The following is a 23,991-nucleotide window of genomic DNA, read 5'->3' on the forward strand; positions in this document are numbered from 1 at the left end:
CAAAATAAAGTATAGGGGTATGAAGTAAAACTTTTACATGACTATGATCAGGAATAATTCCATTGCCTCATGCGCAATAAAAAGTGAAACTAGATACTTATTTATGAGGGGAAAATTTGCATTGAAACAAAGGAAACGAGAGCGTGGTTTGACAAACAGAAACAAGATGGCGGCGCGACAAGATGATTTCAGTGATGGTAGCGATATTGAGGCGAATAATGGTGATATAGAAGAAGGAGTAGATGCAAGTGATGAAGAAATAGATGGTATCAATCGTGAAGTTCAACCTGGTGACGAAGATGATTGGATTTTGAATATTTTTGACGAGGAATCCGACGAAGATGACGAGTTTCACGGATTCCAAAATCGCTGGGTTACAGAAAATTTCACAGGCCGTGTAAAACCAAGATTTCGGAAGGTTGCAGGTGCTACCATTGAACATCCAGAGGAAGCAACGGCAGGACAGTATTTTAATTTAATATGGACAGAAGAAATGTGGGACAGACTTGTCCAGGAAACTAATGTGTACGCAGGACAAGAGCGTGAAAAAAACCCACCCCCTCCATATGCACCAAAGTGGACAGATGTAAACAAAAGTGAAATGAAGGCATTCATTGGACTTTGTTTTGCAATGGGTGTAATGCGAATGCCTACAAAGTCTGACTATTGGAGACAGAATAAATGGCTTTTCACAACCTCCTTTGGAAGAGTTATGCCACGGGACAGATTCATGCAAATATGGAGATATCTTCACCTACAAAACAACACAGAACAGCCCCAGCGACCAGATAAATTATGGAAGGTTAGATGGTTTCTAGACTTTCTAAATAAAAAATTCAAAGAACTGTATATGCCGTATGAAACTGTGACAGTTGATGAAAGTATGATCAAGTACAAAGGGAGGTTAGGATTTAGGCAGTATCTACCTGCAAAGCCGACGAAATGGGGGGTGAAAGTGTGGACCATGGCTGAGAGCGACACAGGATATCTACACTGCTTTCAAGTCTACACAGGAAAGGAAGAAGGTCGGCAAGAAAAAGGGCTCTCCTATAGAGTAGTTATGGATCTATGCAGCCATATGTTTGGAAGCAATCTGACAGTGTATATGGACAATTATTACACTAGCCCAGACCTTCTACGAGATCTGCATCTCAGAGGAATTATGGCCTGCGGGACAGTTCGTGCAAACCGTAAAGGTCTACCCAAGGACTTACTGCCAGCGAGAGTTCGTCTCGACAGACACCAATACAAAGTCGCACAGAACGACCTTCTCACGTATTGTGTATGGCAGGACACAAAGCCAGTTTGTGTTCTGTCAAACTTCCATGATCCACAGCATGTCGGACACGTGACAAGGAGGACAGCTGTAGACAGAAATCAAGTGGTCAAGGAAGTGGTGGCGAAGGATTTTTTTCTATTTGATGATGGTGTCATCACACAACGCGTACATTATAGCAAAGGACACGCACCCAGACATCATCAAGGATCGGTGGCCAAATTTTCAGGATTTTGTTGAGGAAATTGTCAGTGACTTGATTGGGGACACTAGGTCTGCAAGAGAGCCAGCAAAGGTTGACTGTGGTGGCCATGCCACAGAGCACACTATTGTAAAATTGTTTGAGAAGAAAAAAGTGTGCCGCGAGTGCTCACTAACCAAAGGCCCAGGAGAAAGGAGAGGTGTAACTTTGTTTGGATGTACTCAGTGCAAAGTTCCTGTACATCTGGAGTGCCAGAGTAAGCACATAATGAGAATGCTGAGACAATGAAGTGTGCAAAATAAATTTGAAAAACTTTTTCTATGGAAATTCATATGTTTCCAAATATGGTGACTTTCATTAACATTTGTAATTACTGTCAGTGTTAAAATGTGAAAATTAGTTGAAGATTTTAATATTTCATGTGTTATTGAAAGTTCTTTGTATTTTTGTGAGGAAAAAATGGACATAATTTACTGGAAAACTGACACAAACCTCAGGTATGAATGTGACTTGTTTACATTTTTTTCAGGGAAATACCTAGTGACATTCATTTCTTTATAACTTCAGATATAATGCATACTTTTTTATTCTGTAAATTGCATTTTGAAGAAGAGGAATTGATCTTTAAAAACTTGTGCTGATATTATATTGTTTACATTCACTTTTATTGAGAAAAATGGCAACTAATTAAATTTATTGAAAATGAATCAATTTTATTTCTTTACATCTCCAAGTTTATCCATGTTTATGGGATGGTTAAACTCCAGATTGCAATATGAAAGTTATATCACCTGAAAGAGAAATTAATATGCTATCAGAAAATGTATACTTTTACATACATTACTCCAGTGATAAGAGAGTAATTAGCCTAATTATCAACATGCATCAGAATGCTAGGCTTATCTCAGCAGCAGGAGACTGACTCTCCGATATACAGATAAGAACATCTGGCAGTGCTGCAGAGCAAAATGGGTTAAGGTCAAAATTTCACAAATTAACATTTTTGTTAATCTTAATAGCCCAACACTTTCTGAATGCAAATATACATAACTTAAAAAAATATATCAATTTTTCGCTATTATATGAGCATTTTAATAATTAAGGACATACGCAAGGTACCTTACCTACTGATAATTTTTCAAGATATTCTTAATTTAAGATTATAGTGCCATCAGATGTTCGTAGACAAAAAATCAGCAGGCATTACCAGGGGTTTTGAAAAGATATCAATTAATGAAAATTCTTGTATAATTCAAAGAAAAATATACAAAAATCACTAAACATATATTCTAGATGTTTTGTATATCCAGACTTATTTTAGAAGAAGTGTACAACAGCATATATAGACATTAAAATGTAGCACTCGATTCCTTTAAGTATCGGAACTCTTCAACTCCAGGGAAAAAGACAAAGTTCAAACTACGTTGCGTATGTCCTTAAGGCACTTCAAAACAATGTTGACTTAAACTCATCGATGATGTGATGATATATGTGTGTCAAATTCAATTTCCAAATATTCTTAAAATCACTCAAATAACCTTGATAACACATAAAAAAAACAATATTTTATTTCTTATTCAAAGCTGCTAGATTGTCAATATATACCTACATGAAAGTTGCCTTTGTTCTTAAATTTGTACAATTCTATAGACAAAATTAATCCAAAGTTGAATACATATTATAATCAGGGTTCTCCACATTTGAAAATTTAACCATGGAAGAAGCTGCTCGAAGGTGAAATGTGACCAAAAACATGAATGCTTGTTACAGTCCCTGAAACGTTTTACTTTCCCATTTTTCCGTTCGCTCACCGTATTTAGCGTACATTCACTGTTCATTCACCATGCATTCACCGTTCGCTCTCTGTTCACAGTTTTGTGTTCAGCGTGCGCTCACATTCACCATTCACAAAGCATTCAGCATTTGCACTCAGTTCGTTCACTTTGCGTTCAGTGTTCACTTATCGTTCAGTCTTCATTGTCATTCGGAACTCCGAAGTGAAAGGACTTATCTTTTTGTAAGTAAGGGTTAACAGGTTTTGAAATTTAATAATGAACATATGTTTAAAGGATCATTATTTCATGGGAAAAAATTATCTACAATATGTTTTATTATTATTTTAACTTAGCTGTTAGGTTATTTATTAAAATACTCTGGAAAATAAATGTTGTTATAAGTATGTACCTATGTAGAACGATGCTGAAAAATTAAATCTAAGTACGGGCACAGGGATTTATCAGTACCTTCTCAGGGGCCGAAATTCGGCCCCATTCCCAATTGAAAATGAGTTCATTTTTTCCCAATTTGGCAGTATTTTTTCCCAATTGGTGAACAATGCTTTTATATTTAATTATCTAGGAAAAACACTAAGTAAAATTGTCAGAATGTCTGTAATTTTCATCTATTTAACTCGTTTAGCAAAGCTACAATCATAACACACGTTTAAAAACACTGTAAAAACATCGACAACTTTTAATCCGAATTTCCTCCGTTTTTCTGAAAATGGTGATATTGTGTTATTATATAGATTTAATAAGTTATTTCTACCTACTCAATTGATCTACGAGTGAATGGTAAGGACTGTAGGCATTATTTCAAATAGAAAAATATATTTTCAATGTATAATAATACATATTAAAAGAGGACTTTGAAAAAATGTGTACTTCTCATAATTTTTTGCAGGAGGTTTATAATCAGATTCTATAATGACCTAAATTGGAATCTCATACACACTTGGACTACCCTAAGTTGTATAAACACTTTATACTCATTGAAGTCAATTTTACTTTTATTAGTCTATTATTCATAATTGCGTGTTCTTGTATGAAGTTGGATCATGATTTAATTGTCTGTTTGGTTGCCCAAATTAGAGTTCATGCTGAAATGTTAAATAAATTACACCTGAATACATGATTTAAGCAACATTTTTAATTTTTCCCAATTTCATCAAAAAGCCGATAATTTTTTCTCAATTCCCAAAAAATGGCGTTTCCCAAAATAGGCTGATAAATCCCTGGGGTAATATACAGATATTTCAAGCACTGCAACATTTTGTTGTTATGTTAAAGACGACAAATCGTTAATGGAGAGATAATAATCCATGTCAATTAATTTACCAACTGCAGCAAAGTTACAAAAATATTTATTTCTAACATGTTTTTTTTTTAATTACTAAAGAAATACATATTACAGCTAGTTCTGAGAAATTTAAATAGTACTACAGATATCCAGTTAATTAAATGTCTTTGGAGCGAATTAAATTGAAAGTGTGGTTTAAAAAAAACACAAAAATGTCAGTCTCAAAACAAACATGCATCTAAAAAAGTCATTAAACAATAGAGTATTTCAAAATATACACGTTCCTGGGATGGTGTTTTAAATTTGCAGGGAGTATGTTTCAAAATCATGCAGCTTAATCATTCCAAGTGTTTAGGCATTGTATTTTATTTATTTATTTATTTTTAGAAAAGTTGAAAACAGATCTAGAAATGATAAAAAAAAGTTCCAACTTCCTGGAAATACTGCAGTGTAGCACTTCACCTTTGGTGTGACGAAACTTTGATTCACACCCACACAGTGTCGAATGATTTTGATTGACAGGACAAGCACGTGGCCATTAATGATTTATGTATTTTGTTGTAGCACATTTGTGTACCACATAAAACTGTATATAGTTGCACAGACAATTGACATTTTACCAATGCACAAGAATACTTCTTTGAGGAAATATAGGGAATGAATTACTTGTAAAACTGAACATCAAAGAAAATGATCTGAGCTCTTCACTGCCAAGTTCTTCATTGAAGGAATCAGACTGTTCCTCACTGTCCTGATACTGAGTCATACGTTGGGCATGGTGCATGGAGAAGATATTTATAGCCACAATTTGTACCAGAATAAGGGATGGAAAACTCTGGGATGTTACATGGGCTGGTAAGGCTGCCAGGAGTTTAGAACTCAATGCTGCTGCTCTGTCAAGTTCTGTAGGAAGTTTAATCAAAATATGTCATGGCTTACATAAAAATACAAAATGTAGAAATATTTTAGAAATGAATCATGTATTACTTCAAAATCATACAAACCAGTGCAAAGATGAATACATGCATGAAGTTGGAGAAACGATGTGATCATTTCACTCACAGAGAGCTTTCCTTTCAGTTCAGGTCTAAAACAACATGAAAAAATATCAAGTATTTATCATTATAAGCTCAAGTTAAAAAAAAACTAGAAATCTGATGAGTTAGCAAGGGCCCCGCCGAGGGGTAGAAATATAAGGGTGCAGATTAGGGGATGAGAATTTTACCTGATTACAAAAAATTTAAAAATATATAAAGAATAAGCAACAGCAACTGCTAAATACCCAATAACCTGTGAATAGTATCCTTGTATTTACATAAGGCAGTAAAAAACCTCATATCTATAATAACTAAATTAAATGTATATTTAAAGAAGAATGAAGCATGTGTTTTATAAAATGTCAGCCTTCAGTGAATGCAAATATCACCCAGGCTTGACCTTAACTTCAAAACTAATATCAGTTGCAGACAAAGGTGTTAATTAATTTTAAAGTGACAGAAAGATAACCCTCTAAAATTTTCTGCAAACCAGCAAGATAATCAATCCCAGGGGATTAATTATACTGCTCTCTAAATCTTTTCTTCTAAGTTTACAATAAGAACTTTTTCAGCAATGATAGAATGAGGTTATTATCTGAATACCTGTTAAAATAAATAGTATTCCTGAATTTACATGAGGCAGGAAAAAAGAAAACAAAAAAGAAACTAGAACTGTCCAAAAGGGACAAATACCCCCCGCTGGGTTTTTCAAAGGTGCCAAATCACTAATATTTTATGGATCAAAGAGGTGTTCACAATTTTCTTATTAACATTTAGAGTGAAAAAATAATTGCTCATTATATTTTTTTTAAGAATGAAACTAAGGAACAACCTAATAAAACATCAATACCAATACATTGTAATTACATTGTTTTTAATACATTGAAAAAATAAATTGCAACTATCTGTCATCTTTTTGAGACATGACATTCTGCAAATTGATTTTTTGAAAAAAAAAGATCAATTAATTACAAAATCAAATTAATCTTGATAACTTTATATCAAATTCATTTTAAAAATGAAAGGCTGGTCATCCTTTAACTATGTACTATGACAGACAATAAATTACAATGAAGAGAATTAAAGAACAGAGATCTTTAGATTCCCAGGAGATATAGATAACACATGCTTGATCAGAGATGCCCTAACAGCTTCCCACACTGAACTCATTAATTAATCTTTAACTGGATGCATGTCCACTCATTACTCCCAAGGGACAAATGGATTTACACTATCTGCTGTGTAATGTAAAAATTGTTTTTAATACTTGGTGATTTTTTTTTTTTGTTTTAATGAATAGTTTTAAGCTGTAGTTCACATTTTTGTACAGATGTTCTAGATTCTGTGTCTCAAACCTTAGAAATAAACCCAAAATGACTAAGTCAATAAAAATGAAAAAAAAAACATCTGTAAAATGCAGAAAAATTATCAAATAATGTTGAAAATACCAGGTGCACATCTTCATATGGTAAATAATGAGTGTACAAATTTTCATACAATTCTATGAAATAGTCTTTGAGAAAAGGTCAGGACAAAACCACATAATAAAAATGAAAAAAACACCTGTAAAATGCAGAAAAATTATTCAATCATGATGAAAATACCAGGTGCAAACCTTCATATGGTGAATAATAAGTGTACAAATTTTCAGACAGATCTATGCAATAGTTTCCGAGAAACGCTCTGGACAAAATCTTGTCTACAGACAGACGGACAGACGGACAGACAGACGGACATGGTGATTCCAATATACCCCCCCTAAACTTCGTTTGCGGGGGGTATAAAAAAATAAAATCATAATAAAAAAGATATCTTTATCTACATGTATATCTTGTTTTTAGAATTCAATCAAATGATAACTCATTGTGTATTTTACCAAAATAAAGTATTAACATTATTTAAATCCACATTTCAGAGAATGTAAACATCATTCAAAATTGACCTCAACTTCAAAACTAACTTCATTTGCAGATAAAGGTGTTAATTAATCTCAATGTGGCAGATAAAGATAAATGCTTTGGATTTTCTTCAAGAGGAAAGTTAATTAATCCCAAGAGACTCATTGCAGCCTTTCATAATTTACAATAGGAACATTCTCAGCAGTTCTCTCTCTTTGCCCATTCACTCTTATATGAAGTTAAGAAATCTACCCCACCACCCCAGCTCAAAACTGGATGACACAGAGACCCAAACTAAGCATCAAAATATCTCTTACTGCCTATTCAACCAACACAACAAATTTGAACTTATTTGGTCAACCCTAATGAAAGTTATTAGAAAAAAACAGAAAATTTGTGGACGGAAAAATGACAAACAGACAGACGGACAGACAGCCTGATTACTATAGGGCACCCGCAAATTCTTGCGGGTCCTAAAAATTCTGTTAAAAATTATCCATATCTCAGGAAATTCAAAACATCTTCGCTAATTTAGTTTCAATTGACTGCAATAATGTAACTCGATCTCTCCAATTTTTTTTATCTGATATTCTCTGGAGAGGGCTACAATTCCACAGCATCTACGTTAAATGGTGCAAATAGATTTTTTAAATACGGTGAACTGCAAGCAAAATAAATTGTTTTTACATTCAACTTACTTCTAACTAGAAAACTTACCAATCAGCAAGGGCCCCGCCAAAGGGTAGAAATATAAGGGTATAGCTTACAGAATGAGAATTTTAATTGATTACAAAAATTTAAAAATATATGAAGAAGAATATGCAATAACAACTGTATTAATAAAATTTAAGATAATTCCTAATATCCAACAACCTGTAAAGAGTATCCCTGTATTTACATAAGGCAGTAAAAACATAATATCTATAATAACTATTAAATGTATATTTAAACAAGAAAAAAACATGTGTTTTATAAAATGCCAGCCTTCAGTGAATACACTTGACCTTAACTTCAAAACAAACATCGGTTGCAGACAAAGGTTAATTTATCTTAAAGTGACAAATAAAGATAAGCCTGGAAAATTTTCTGCCCCAGACAAGATTATTAATCCCAAGGGATTAATTGTACTGCTCTCTCATCCTTTTCTTCCAAGTTTACAATAAGAACTCTCTCAGTAATGATAGAATGAGTTTATTATTGGACTACCTGTTAAAATTAATAGTATTCTTGAATTTACATACAGCAGCCAAAAAAAAAAAAAGAATAAATAAATAAATAAAATAAATAAAAAAAATTTTTTTTTTTAAAAAAAACCCATATCTTTATGTATATCTTGTTTTTAGAATTCAATAAAATCATAACTCATTGTATATTTTACCAAAAGAAAGTATTAACATTATTTAAATCCACATTTCAGAGAATGTAAACATCATTCAGAATTGACCTTAACTTCAAAACAAACTTCATTTGCAGACAGAGGTGTTAATTAATCTCAATTTGACAGAAACAGATAATGCTTTGAATTTTCTTCAAGAGAAAAGTTAATTAATCCCATGGGACTAGTTGCAGCTTTCATAGTTTACAATAGGAACATTCTCAGCAGTTATCTCTCTTTGCCCTGGCATTCATTCTAATGTAAAGTTAAGGAATCTACCCTACCACCCCAGCTCCAAACTGGATGACATAAAGAACCAAACTTAGCATCAAAATATGTCTTACTGCCTCTTCAACCAACATAACAAATTTGAAATTAATTGGTCAACTACAAAAAAAAGTTATTAGAAAAAAAACAGAAAATTTGTGGATGGAAGAATGACAGACAAACAGAAAGACAGACGGACAGACAGATGGGCAGACATACAGAGCGATTACTATAGGGCACCCGCAAATCCTTGCAGGGCCCTAATAAGATAAAATTTTTATTCCCTGTAAACAACATAGCCCTTTAAATGCGAAAACCAGGTAAAATAAATCTGCGTGTTTACCAGTCATTCTCCTCAGCACCCATGACAGTTGTTGTGTGATGTACTGAGACTTGCGCTTGAAATTTAGAATAACTTGATAAAGCAAATGTCGGTGGTTGTACATGTAAATGATAACAAAACAGCAATAAAACCATTCCATGTGATGATTTTTTCATAAACAGCGATATTTATGCTTAAAACAAGGGAATTCCTAAATAGATCTGCTCCCTAGATCCCGAATTTTTATTGGCTGTCCCAAAATAAAATCGATCAAGGTCACTGAACATGGCGGATAAATTCAAGTTGTGATGTTGACATACAGGAAAAAAACCTATATGTGGATTGTTCTGTATATATGTCTTGCATAACTACATTTTTGAGTTCGGGTAAGAAATAATAAAATAGCCATTTATTGATAATTTGAGATAAAATGAACATTGTGCCGCTATGATTTTATTCCTGGATATTAATTAAAAATATATACATTTAAATTTAATTAACATGTTTGAAGACAGTTTTGTATTTACATCTATATATATATATATATATATATATATATATATATATATATATATATATATATATATATATATATATATACTCTTCATATCTAGAGAGAATATCTATTTGTTTTAGAAAGAACAGTTGTTATTCAGAGTCTAGGATGCAACGTTTAAACTACCAGATTATCTCCTTTAATAACTAAAACATTTTACAAATTTTACAAAGAATTAAGTTGTTCCTGATTTCATTGTCAATTTACATGTATAAATATTATTTATAAAAAATATACAAATATACGTATGTAAAGAAAGATCATAAATATTCCCATACAAATAAAAAGCGAATTCTTTTTAGCATATCATGAACAATATGAAGAAGGCAAATATACGAATGATAAAAAGTTATTGAACACAGGCATTTCAAAAAACTTCTTTCAATACACTTTCTGCTTACAAAAAACATAGGTAATCAAAGATTACGAAGCTCACCTCGATGAATGTTATCTTTAAGCAAGGCAAATTTCACAGCATATTCTTTTTTTAGTTAGTGTACATCCCAAGATCAATATCCATGCAAGTTTGGTTTAAGTACGACTTGTAGTTACTTGGAAATAGACCTGTTCAAAAAATGTTTATCCTGTTTACTAATCAAGAAAATTTTGTTCAGTTCCAACATCCAAAATAAGTCTGGAATTTTTCATCCTTAGATGCACCATCTATGCAAGTTTAATCATAACAGGCCATAATGTTATACATTTGTATAGCTACTCCAAAAAAAACTATCCTGGTCACTCATCTGGAAAATATAGGTCAGATTCAGAATCCAAAGCAAGTCTGGAAGTGACCATCCCTAGCTACATCATCCATGCTAATTTGGTTAAAATATAATGAAAATCCCAAGATGCATCATCCATGCAAGTTTGGTCAAGGTAGGGCTTATAGTTACTTGGGGCAGTTATGTTAGTTTAAGAGTTGTTGTAAAATGTGCTTTATAAATAAAAATTAATTTCATTACAACGTGTATTGGTAACAATCCTCTAATAAAACTAATGTCCAAATAACTGTATCTCACTTCCATTCTCAATGACCGTGAAGTGTAGAGCAGCGCCACGAGAATTCCATCGGCATCAAAAGCAAGTTTTTTGACTTGCCTAGATAGCCGAGTGGTCTAGCGCGCTGTTCCTGTACTGCTAGGAGACAGATTCCGTAGGTCGAGAGTTCAACCCCAGGCTGGGGCGGAAGTGGGTATCCTTATAAAAGGGAATTTCTTTGTGCTTTCTATATTATTATTTCTTCACTAAGGGCTTGGTTGTAACACGTCATTTGATTGGATAATAACATTAGAATATAGCATATAACCTTTGTTGCCTACTTCACAATGACTTACGTCAAAAACGTATCAATCCACTTGACGTTACATTTAAAATACGTACAATTTGAAGGCATTTATTTTTTTACATTTATTGATGGAAAATTAAATTATGAGGAATGAATTTAATAGCTACCCAAGTTATACTGGTATAACCTGGGTTGGAACAGTTTACGCTTTTTTATAAACCGCTTCACGGTATATAAAGCGTAAACTGCCCTAACCCAGGTTATACAAGTATAACTTGAGTAGCTATTAACTTCATTCCTTAAACATATATATATATATATATATATAATTTAATTTTGGTTGTAAAGCGTCATTTGAATGGATAAAAAAATTAGAATATAGCGTATAACCTGGGTTGCCTACGTCACAATGACTTACGTCAAAAACGTATCAATCCGCTTGAAGTTACATTTAAAATACGTACAATTTAAAGGCATTTTTAAAGAAGAAATTGTTTTATTTTTTTTACACTTAATGATGGGAAATTAAATTATAAGGAATGACTTTAATAGCTACCCAAGTTATACTTCTCGGTTTGTAAAGCGTAAACTGCCCCAACCCAGGTTATACCAGTGTAACTTAGGTTGCCATTAAAGTCATTCCTTAAAAATATATATATATATATGTATATATATGTATATATATATATATATATATATATATATATATATATATATATATTCAGGGGTGTTATTTTTTTCCATTCTCCTTCTAAACTGAAAAACAATAAGAACCGTGTTAATTCCAGTATATTGTGGTTTGTTGAAAAAAAAAATCGTATTGCAAACACATTTTCTCAGTGCCAATATACCAGCTAAATGCTTGGGCTCAGGATTTTTAAAGTAAAATATGAAATTTAAAATGTCAGAAACGTTTTCAATTTTACCAAACAATAATTTTGCTGTTGTATGGTTGCATTTGGTTGCAAACCTGTAGTGAAATCAACAATGTATTTATAATAGTAATATACATCCTACTTGTAACTGGAGGTTAATGAAATAATACAGTTAAAAACATTGCAGTATATACCAATAAAATTTCCCAGCTGATATCCAGCCCTAAAAAATTTGTTTGTTTGTTTGTTTGTTGTTTAACGTCCCTCTCGAGAATTTTTCACTCATATGGAGACGCCACCACTTGCAGGTGGAGAGCTGCAAATCTTGTCCTATGCTCGGCACTTACGGCCATTGAGCAGTGAGGGGTCTTTTTCGTGCCAACACCTACTGCGACACGGGACCTCGGTTTATACGGTCTCGTCCGAAGGACCGGTCTCCACGTCCCACAGTGGGATTCGAACCCGTGACGTAAGGATCAACTCCTTACCTCGCGACTCTAGAGCAGACGCTCTAACCACTGCACCATGCGGGCGACGCCCTAAAAAATAGACAACTGACAAATTTTATGAGAAAAGCTCACTTAAGCCTTTGGTTCAGGTGAGCTAAAAACAGATAGCTTTTTTGAATTATTCAAGTAACTAAAAAATCCTTGCATGAAGTCTTTATTTGACTGACCTTTCAACTATTTTATTTACACTGAATAAATTCAAATGAGACTAAAACAAGAGGCCTATGAGCCACAATGCTCACCCAACTGAGCCAATAACCATCAGAAGATTTCTTTTCTCCTATATATTCCTATGTGAAACTTTGATCCCCTTTTGTATCCACACCCTAACACCAGGGGCTCGTTTCTCAAAAAGGCCTACGACCAGGTGTAAGCTTAGTCAGGACTAAGTCAGTGACTAAACCCCAAAATCGGATTAAGTAGCGTTTCACAAAAAGGTGCAGACTTAGTCGAGACTAAAGTTAAGCTTAAATCTAGGCCTGCTCATGAGTAGGCATAAGTTCTTATCCATATTCAACTTGAAAAAAGTGGCAAGTGTTTTTATCATAAAGAGATAAAAGAATAATATTTTGTACGAAAATGATATAATACCTATTCATGTACATATATGATATTCGAAAAATTGAGATATATACAATTATTATGTAGGTAAATAGAAAGGTAGCAAAAATCCATCGAGGATGCAGATTTTTTTCCGTAAAAAGGTTTGATGAGCTAGAAATTTGTAAGTAAGAATTTTGAATTGTGAAACTTAAGCTTAAGATAGCAAGAAGTGTCCGAGTTTAAAAAAAAAAAGCAGGCACACGCAGTATCGGGAGGGGGCTGCAACCCTCCCGCTTTTTACCAGTGATGGTGTTTTCTGTTAAAAATTACGTTTTAATTTAGGCTGACCTACACTTTCAGTATTTGTTTTCTTGCAATGTCAAAGTTTGCTGAATATTTTGGTTACTCAATTACCTACCCCCTTCCCCATCTCCCCCACACACTGGGTTCCTGATATTTTTTAATTTTTTAAATGGATGATGTTTTTGAAAAAAAAACTCCTCAAACAATATACATCTAATATATTTTCGGTAATAAGAAAAATTTGATAATTATGCCAAGTTAACGAACCTTTTACCTTAATTTCCCCTTTTATTCAATACAAAATTTATAGAACAAGAAAATATAAATGCGTAAAATGTTCCAGCAATAAATTATTTTGTATGTAATACCGTTTTTTCCTATTTCAAAGGAGTAACTGTCATTGCATATAAGATGTGCAGATGGGTATATCATTTTATAAAAATAGGCACTTCTTTTTAATTAATTTACAATCTATCGTACTTTTCTCTGACGAATTTTGTTTGAGAATGTCTTTTGATGGATTTATGAAGAGATAAACACTTTATATTACATGCATTTGAAAAGAAAGTGGTCAATAACGTGTTAAAAATGTTTTTGTGACTAAATGAGAAACAGAGTTTCAAATTTGCTGTCATTTAATGCATTATACTCATAAAACATATCAAGAAGAAATGTTGCTTATCTAAAAATATTTATGAATATGAAAATCATGACTGTTAGTCACTGGCGGATTGAGAGGGGGCCCAGGGGGCCCGCACCCCACTTTGTTTCCAAAATATACATAAGATTTAATAAATCAATTTTTTAACGGTGTTGCCGTGGGTCCCTACTCTGACCCCAAACTGGTCGCCCCCCCCCTTTTTTCAAGATTCCTGGATCCACCACTATTAATATCTTTAAATGTAGATAAAATCTTCAAGAAACATTCTACATCTATAAAAGAAATATTATATGATCATATTCTTAAAAGAAATTGAAACGGAATTACTAGATTTAAAAGAAGATGTGGATGTTGATGTACATTTCCCGATCTAAATAAATCTGATCCCGATTGGAAATATATTAAATGAAAATATTTCAGAAATTTATAAAAACTAGAAAACTGACCAGTCAGCAAGGGCCCCGTGAGGGGTAGAAATATAAGGGTGCAGCTAAAAGAATGAGAATTTTAAATGATTACAAAAATTTAAAATATATGAAGAAGAATATGCAATAACAACTGTATTTATAAAATTTCAAGATAATTTCTAAATATCCAACAACCTGTAAAGAGTATCCCTGTATTTACATAAGGCAGTAAAAAACATCACATCTATAATAACTCAATTAAATGTATATTTAAACAAGAATACAGCATGTGTTTTCGAATATCACCCAGGCTTGACCTTAACTTCAAAACAAACATCAGTTGCAGACAAAGGTTAATTTATCTTAAAGTGACAACTAAAGATAAGCCTGGAAAATCTTCTGCCCCAGACAAGATAATTAATCCCAAGGGATTAATTGTACTGCCCTCTTATCCTTTTCTTCCAAGTTTACAATCAGAACTCTTTCAGTAATGATAGAATGAGATTATTATTGGACTACCCATTATAATTAATAGATTTCTTGAATTTACATATGACAGCCAAAAAAATGAATAAATAAATAAAATAAATAAAACAAAAAAAATTTTTAAAAAACCATATCTTTATGTTTATCTTGTTTTTAGAATTCAATAAAATCATAACTCATTGTATATTTTACCAAAATAAAGTATGAACATTATTTAAATCCACATTTCAGAGAATGTAAACATTATTCATAATTGACCTTAACTTCAAAACAAACTTCATTTGCAGACAGAGGTGTTAATTAATCTCAATTTGACAGAAACAGATAATGCTTTGAATTTTCTTCAAGAGGAAAGTTAATTAATCCCATGGGACTAGTTGCAGCTTTCATAGTTTACATTAGGAACATTCTCAGCAGTTATCTCTCTTTGCCCTGGCATTCATTCTAATGTAAAGTTAAGGCATCTACCCCACCACCCCAGCTCCAAATTGGATGACATAGAGAACCAAACTTAGCATCAAAATATGTCTTACTGCCTCTTCAACCAACATACCAAATTTGAACTTAATTGGTCAACTACAAAAAAAGTTATTAGAAAAAAACAGAAAATTTGTGGACAGAAGAATGACAGACGGACAGACAGACAGACAGACGGACAGACAGACAGACAGAGTTATTACTATAGGGCACCCGCAAATCCTTGCGGGGCCCTAATAATAGATTGCTTGCCTATAATATGGATTACAAGAAATTGATTAAAAACTAATTAATAAGCTTTTGCAAACCTTTATTGAGAATGCGTGTGCTAATGGAAATGTTGTATATGCATATTTTTACATGGACTGTGTAAATTATCATATCGATATCAATGTTGTACTGTATGTCCAAAGTGTATACATGTACATGTATTATAATACATGTATCAGCTTGAATGCCAAGAAATCTAATTCAGTTGGAATTGATTATTCTGTCATGAAATTAAAAATTCAATACAACTGATAAATTTTCAAAAACCTCATATCCATATTTAAATAATATATGATTTCATAATTGTTAAATTTTCCACAGGTCTGTAGAGAGGGAAGGGTCCAGGGGGCCCCGGCCCTCCACTTTCTCTGAGTGTAGTTTTTTTGCTATATTAAATTTTCCTTCAGATGCTGTCTGCCCCCCCCCCCCCCTTCCCCTCCTCCCACTTTTTGTCGCTGTAAGGTCGAGCACTGGCAAATTCCATGACTTGGACAGTTGATTAGCTTTTTGATGTGGCAAATTCCATGACTTGGACAGTTAATTAGGTTTTTGGCTTGGACAGATAATGAAGTTTTTCTTGTCACATTAATTTGGGAAGTTGCCCCCCCCCCCCCCCCCCCCCCCCAATTTTTGGTAATTTAGGGTTTTTTTGGATTGTCAGATTTTTGGGGGGTCCCTCCCCCTCCCCCCACTTTTTAAACTGTAGCCACGAACCTGTTCAAGGCCTTTGTCATTACCTTATGTGTATTTATTTTAATGTAAAACATAAGTGAAAAGACAATATGGCTTATTTCAAAGGAAATTACTTCAGTAAAATTCTTCATGCTTAATGCATTCCAATTTTTCGTTTGTATGCTATGTACATCGTTTGGGTTTTAATGTTTGTATATCGAAATATTACAATCAAATACATGCACATTTATGCTTTTCTAATGTAATTTAATTGTACTTAATATAGATTTTTTAAAATTTATCTGAGCATACAAAAATAGTTATTTAATTAATTTTAATGTTTTGACCTTGAAAATACAGATAGGTTTGCGTAATATATCTGTTTGAAAGATGGTGAAGAGAGAAAACATGCACGCGCGCTGATGCTTTCCATGCCTTACTTCTGTATTTAGGATTAAGTTTGATATTACATGTAATTTGATCTGCCACATGTAATTGTAGTCTCTAAACCAAATAGAATACGATCTGCGCATGCTTTGTACTTAGCGGAGAGGTCTTAGTCTTAAGCCTAGTCTTACGCCGCTTTCTGAAACGCAATTTAGGCCCATCTAAATTTTATCGTAACTTACTTAGTTGGACTAACTTAGGCCCAAATCTACGACTTTTTGAGAAACGAGCCCCAGGTGTCAAGATTTGAACAAACTTGAATCTAAACTATCATAGGACTTCCGTATTTATACGACTAATCACAGCTATGGTGTTCTTAAGAAGATTTTTAGAGATGTGGCCAAATCCTATCCCTTAGGGTCTTGATTTGTATAAACTTGAATCTAAACTAACTGAAAATGCTTCCAAATCAATATGGCTAATCATTGCTTTGCTATTCTTGAGAATAAGATTTTTTCTATATATTCCTTTGTAAACTTTGATCAACCTTTGTGGCCCTACCCTACCCCTAGGGGTCATGATTTTAACAAATTTGAGTCTATACTATCTGAGGATGCTTCCATATCAAAATAACTAATGGAGGGGGAATAAAGACACACAAGGGTAAAAGAGGTAATTAATAATTTCCATAATATAAAAATTTAATTTGATTGCTTAAAAATTTTAACTTAATTTTTGAGCAGTAATTTTGAGAAGCAAAAATAAAAAAAAAAGGAAAGAAATATTTTCATCACCATTCTGCCAAAAAATATAGTACCTGCTAGATTTCAAACCCAGTTTACCATTTCTATTTCAAGTTGTACAATTAGGAGAAGGAAGAAAAATATTTTTTGAATTCCAAAAATAAATACACAAGAAGCTCATGGGCCACATTGCTAACCTGAGCAGTTTGGTTATAAAAATGCAGAAATCGTTTCAGTATTGAAAACAAATTAAAAAGTGGTCATGGGGATGATTTGAATAAACTTGAATATTCACTACCTGAAAATGCTTCCATAATCCTTTGACTAACCATGGCTTAAGTAGATTTTTTCAACATTTTTTCCTATATCTTAGATCTATTTTGGCCTTACCCTATCCATGGGGTCATGATTTGAACACATTTGAATCTATAGTACATGAGGATGCTTCTAAATTAATGACTAATCATGACTTTGCTGTTCTTGAGAAGAAATTTTTGATTGATATATATATAACTTTGATCTGCTGCATTGGCCTCACACTACCCCTATAGGTCATGATTTTAACAACTACCTGAAGATGCTCTCATATAAAAATGACCAATCATAGCTTTGCTGTTCCTGAGAAAAAATTTTTAAAGACTTTTCCTATGTATTCCTATGCAAAACTTTGACTGCCCTTTTTGGCCGCACCCTATCCCCAGAGATATTGATTTGAGGATACTTCCACATAAATATGACCAATTATGGGTTTGCCATTTTAGAGAAGAATATTTTTCAAGATGTTTTCTATGGATTCCTTTGTAAAACCTTAATAACCAAATTTTAAAAAAATTTCTTTGAAGATTTTTCCCATGAATTCCTATGTAAAACTTTGATTACTACCATTAGGGATCTTAATAATGTATACAGGGAAATTTTGCCCCATTTTATTTTTGCCTTTTGCCTTGTTGCAGTTGGGTGATTTCAAAATGGAGCATATTCAAAGGAAACGTCATTATCTCTTAAACTGTACAGTGTCTGGGCAAATTCAAAACAGGGCAAAATTGTTTGCAGGTGTGAAAGGGTGAAAATACGATGGGGTGAAAATAATCCTGTATACATGATTATACATTTTAAAATCTAACTTAGATGCTCATTTTGTGGCAGAGGTGACAACAGGTTTTTATTTGTAAACTGTTGCATCTCTCTAAAAGACAGTGCCCCAAACCAGAGGCCAAAAGGGGGTCTTAGCCTATCTTGTCCTTTGATCCCCTATAAGTTCCCTCATACTACACTAGGGATATGAATACTGTAGATTCCCTATTTTATGCAAGCACTTTTTTCTGCGATCTAGCCGTTTTGCATCAAATCGCAAGAATGTAAAATCGCAAATCAAAAATGTCTTGGACTTATATTTCACGTCAAAAAAAAGGGGGGGTTCAACTCCGGATAATAAATTTTAGATGTATTATTCAAGAGTGATCTTTCTTGGATTTCTATGAAAAAATATATAATTATAAAATCAATGGTCAAGGTCTTATTTCAAGATGATCAGTCATGTGGAAACATGAGTATAGTTCATCAAGTTAAGCACTAGGTACTTAGAGAATTATAACTCAGTATTGAAAATGACCACCCCATCGATCAAGACGTTTTTTACCCAACAAAGGACAAACTTTATTCCTATTGCTAATTCTCCATTGCAAGAAGCTGTAAATCAGAATGTCGAAAGAGAGGTTATAATTACATCTCCATCAACCCCCACAACACCTACAAGTGGATCAAGAAAAAGGAAAAAAAATATGGCAATTACTCAGGCGAACTCTCGAGCAAAAATTGCTAAATACACAATAGAACATGGAAACACTGCAGCTGCACGTCATTTTCCAGCGAAACTTGATATAAATTTAAATGAATGCACAGTCCGCGTCATGAAATCGGCCTACAAAAAAGTGAAAAAAATTAATGAAAAACTAAAAATCAATTCTGAAATTACAAGTGTACCAAAATCTTCAAGGGGATGTCCTTTGAAATTAGGTGAAATGTGTCAGTGGAGAGTTTTAAGATTGACCTCAGACCTGATTGACCTGAAACCCCTGCATGCCAAATGGATAACAGAAGCCTCCCAAGAAATAGCCAAAAATCCTGACCTGATCAGAAAGACTTGGACAATGGCTGGTATCAACTGATCAGTTATGTACTATTAAGTGACTAAGGCACTTCATTTCAATAATTTGAAAAAAAAAAGTTATCAAATCACTGCATGGTTTACATGATTGGTTTTACTTACCGTATATACTCGCCTATAAGTCGGTTTTTTGGGAGTAAAACTTTGGTCCAAAACTCCATATCCGACTTATACATGAGTTATAAAAAGATGGGTATTTTAGCAGGTCAATCCCTCTAATTTAAACTTAAAAAATACAACCGACTTATAGGCAGACTGACTTATAGGCGAGTATATACGGTATATATGCATGTACATTAAAATAAAGTCGTTTTATTTTTCTGTCTTTTGAATCGGGAGTTATCTCTCTTAAAACTGTGAAATGTCGATCAATTTTTTTAAAGTAGTATATTGTGATTACATTGAAAGTTTAGAATTGTAAATAATCATAATTAAACATTTAACAGATAATTATTTTCATATAAATAGATCTAAGTGAAATATACTTTAAAATTGTTTAACTACACAAGCTTGGTCGATCTATTGTAACACTTAATTCAATCAACCATACATTTCGTGCATAATAATTCCACTGAACACATCAATATTGGAGCAAATGAAAGCGTGATTTTTGAATCCGCGAGTGAATCTTTTCGCATTTTTACGCAGATATTTATTCCTCGCTTTTATTTAGGAATCTACATTAATGTATACATGGAAATTTTTGCCCCCGTTTTATTTTTGCCTTTCACCTTGTTGCAGTTCGATGATTTGAAAATGGAGCGAATTCAAAGAAAATGGCATTATCTCTTCAAAACTGTGTCTGGGTGAATTCAAAACAGGGGGAAATTGTTTGCAGGCGTGAAAGGGCGAAAATAAGATGGGGTGAAAATAATCCTGTATATAGTAATTTACAATCTACACTACCTCAGGAACCCACCCTACTTGCATTTTCTTGATTATCTTATTGGAAGGGGGCTTGACCCTACATTTTAAAATTTAGGATCCCCTAAACCAGCAGATCTTTCTACCAACTTTAAATTGGCCAGATGGTTCTTGAAAAGAAGTTGAAAGTGTGAAAAGTTTATAGAAGAAGTTGAAAATGTGAAAAATTTATAGATAGATGGACAAATGTACAGATGGACAGATGCTGGACAATGGGTGAGAAAAAAAAGCTTCAATAAGCTTCCAGCTCTGTTAAGCTAAAAAAAAATCCTTTAAAGTCCAATGTAAAAATTTGATCCCCCATTGTGGCCCTACCCTTCCCCCTGGGGGCCAAAATGCAAACAATTTAAAATCTACACTACCTCAGAAAGCTTTCATATAAGTTTCAATTTTTGCAATTGGGTCTAGTTCTTAAAAAAATTTAGTCTAATGTAATACTTTGATTCCCATGTTGTGATTCTAAGGGCCATAATTTGAACAATTTACAATCAATACTACCTCAGGATGCTTTTACTTGTTTCTTTGTTACTGGTCCATTGGTCCTTTAGAAGACTTTTAAAGATTTTTCTAACCTATTTCAATGTAAAACATTGATCCCCTATGCTGCCCCCTTTACCTAGGGTGATGACTTAGACAATTTAGAATCTGATTCCAGATATTTCAATTAAGTTTCATTTTTCATTTCTATTTCTGCCTTTTCTTTATTAATCTTCCCTTGGATCTGAGCTTTGCCCTTCATTCGAAAAATTCAGAATCCCCTTAACCCGCTTTGTGCAAACTTTAAGGGTCTTCCACAAACCCCCAGCCTATGTTCTCATATTACTGAGCATTACTTTTAACAAGCATATCAACCTTTAAAATCTGGCCAGGAATTGAAATATAATTTATACTGATTTTTAAAAAATTTAATGTCATAAGTTTCAAGATATTTTTTCCATTGAGATTCAAAATTGCGTAGTGCAACAAATTTTGTTTTTTCCTATCGTATATCATCAAGCTCACAAAACAAACACAAACACTTAATTTTATCAGTCAACATATTTTTTAAAGAAATTAATTAAAGTTATAAAAAATAAATAAAACTCGTTTTCTCTAAAGATCATGGAGAAAAAATAAAGGAAGACTCCTGATAGTATAGAAGAAACATTAATAAATTAATTTACAAAAAGAAATTGAATTAAAATTTATTGATGTAGAAAAATTATTTTCAAAATCTTTGGTATCGAAGTTCCTTTTTAGAGTTATCTTTCCTGTTGCCCGGGATTCAAAAACTTTGTTAAGTCTCCATATACGTCATCATACTCAAGATCTGGCAACAGATCAGGAGTGTATAACAAGAGGCCCAAAGGCCTTAATGGTCACCTGAGTATGATACAACAATTTAAAGGATGCATAGAGTATAAAATGAACTGAAAGGTGAAACTTTGTTGCCAAAAAGCAAGAAAAATAGGGTGATCATGATCAACAAAATAATTGGTCTTAATATTCATTAACAGTTTATAAATTATGTTCCATAAATCTGATTCCCATTTATCACTATCACCATACAGTATATTAACAAATTATCAATGCTTCTGTACTATTTTAATCCTTTGTTAAAATTTCTTACATTGGCCTCTATTGGTCCTTGATGAACATTTAATAAGACAAGTTATTTTTGTCTCATTTTTATTTATCTACTACTTACAAGTCTATCTGATCATTAAAACTATGAAAGTACTTTTTGTATTATACAATAAAAGTTTTTGCATAATTATCTTATTCTATTTACCTTTCAAGTACATTATTTACAGTGATAAATTATCAAAAGTAAATGGCAAAGGGGAATAACTCCTCTCAGAATACAAAATAATAGAGCCCTGGCCAGGACCAGAACACTTGACCAAATGGTCCAGATGTTCAAAAATCTGGTAAAAATAATCTTCCTTATTAAAACTTTTACTCTTTTTGCCTCTGATATGCCCAGGTGCGGAGAAGATTTTTAAAGAAATAATGCATTTTCACTACAGATTCACTATATTATCAATAGAGCCCCCCCCCCCCCTTTCCCTCCCCCCAACACCAGAGCTTCTGACCCTGGGACCATAAGTTTGCTCATCATAACTAATCACTTTATCTGCTTAACACCAAGGAGCAAACAGGATTATTTAAAAGAATTAATGCATTTTTACTATATTATCAAGAGCCCCACCCTCACACCAGCACATCTGACCCAGGGCTCATGAAATTCACTACTCTGGAAGAAGCACTCTTGCTCATCATAACTATACACTTAGCTTCATTGCTTTTTTAACCAGAAGCAGAAAGGAATATTTTCAAATAAATTTTGCTTTTTCACTTTATAATCAATAGAAGCCCCCCCCCCCCCCCCCCACCAGAACCCTTAAATCTGGGGTCATAAAATTCACAATTTTGGAAGAGGCATCCTTGCCTATCATAACAATGTACTTAGTTTGTTTAAACAATACCCTGGGGCAGAGAAGAAGATTTTCAAAGAAATAATTCACCTTCACTACAGGATCTATATAGCCCCGCCCTAGCACCAGAACTCCTGTCCCCGGGGCCATGAATTTCACAATTTTGGAAGAGGCATCATTGCTTATCATAACAATGTACTTAGTTTGTTTGAATAATACCCAGGGGCAGAGAAAAAGATTTTTAAAGAATTAAAACATTTTCACATTAAATCAATAGAGCCCCCGCACTAACACCAGAACCCCTGATCCAGGAGCCACGAATTTCACAATTTTGGAAGAGGCATCCTTGCTTATCAAAACTATGTATTTAATTTGTTTCAATAATACCCAGGAGCAGAGAAGTAGATTTTCAAAGAATTAAGGCATTTTCACTATATAATCAATAGAGCCCCGCTCTAACACCAGAACCCCTGACCCTGGGGCCATGAAATTCATAATTTCGAAAGAGGCACTCTTGCTCATCATAACTATATACTTAGTTACTTTATTTAATACCCAGGAGCAGAGAAGAAGATTTTCAAAGAATTAATGCATTTTCACTATATAATCAAAAGAGCCCCTCCCTAACACCAGAACCCCTGCCCCTGGGGCCATGAAATTCACAATTTTGGAAGAGGCACTCTTGCTCATCCTAACTATGTACTTAGTTACTTTATTTAATACCCAGGAGCAGAGAAGAAGACTTTCAATGAATTAATGCATTTTCACTATATAATCAATAGAGCCCCTCCCTAACACCAGAACCCCTGACCCTGGGGCCATGAAATTCACAATTTTAGAAGAGGCACTTTTGC

The 23,991-nt window shown here is 33.3% G+C and overlaps 1 protein-coding gene across 1 annotated transcript in view; it reads right to left on the reverse strand.

Annotated features, from left to right (window-relative positions):
- The window catches only part of LOC133192081 (uncharacterized), a 506,856-nt gene that overhangs the window by 352,293 nt on the left and 130,572 nt on the right, over positions 1-23,991 (reverse strand). Inside the window, exons 10-11 of the mRNA XM_061327935.1 lie at positions 5,561-5,643; positions 5,223-5,459 (exon numbers count right to left, since the gene is read on the reverse strand). Of these exons, the coding sequence (XP_061183919.1) occupies positions 5,223-5,459; positions 5,561-5,643 (320 nt within the window). The remainder of the gene's footprint in view (positions 1-5,222; positions 5,460-5,560; positions 5,644-23,991) is intronic.

Source organism: Saccostrea echinata, unplaced genomic scaffold (assembly GCF_033153115.1).
Source record: "Saccostrea echinata isolate AGI-Se365-2 ecotype Australia unplaced genomic scaffold, CSIRO_AGI_Sech_v1 ptg000025l, whole genome shotgun sequence".
NCBI classification, from domain to species: Eukaryota; Metazoa; Mollusca; class Bivalvia; order Ostreida; family Ostreidae; genus Saccostrea; species Saccostrea echinata.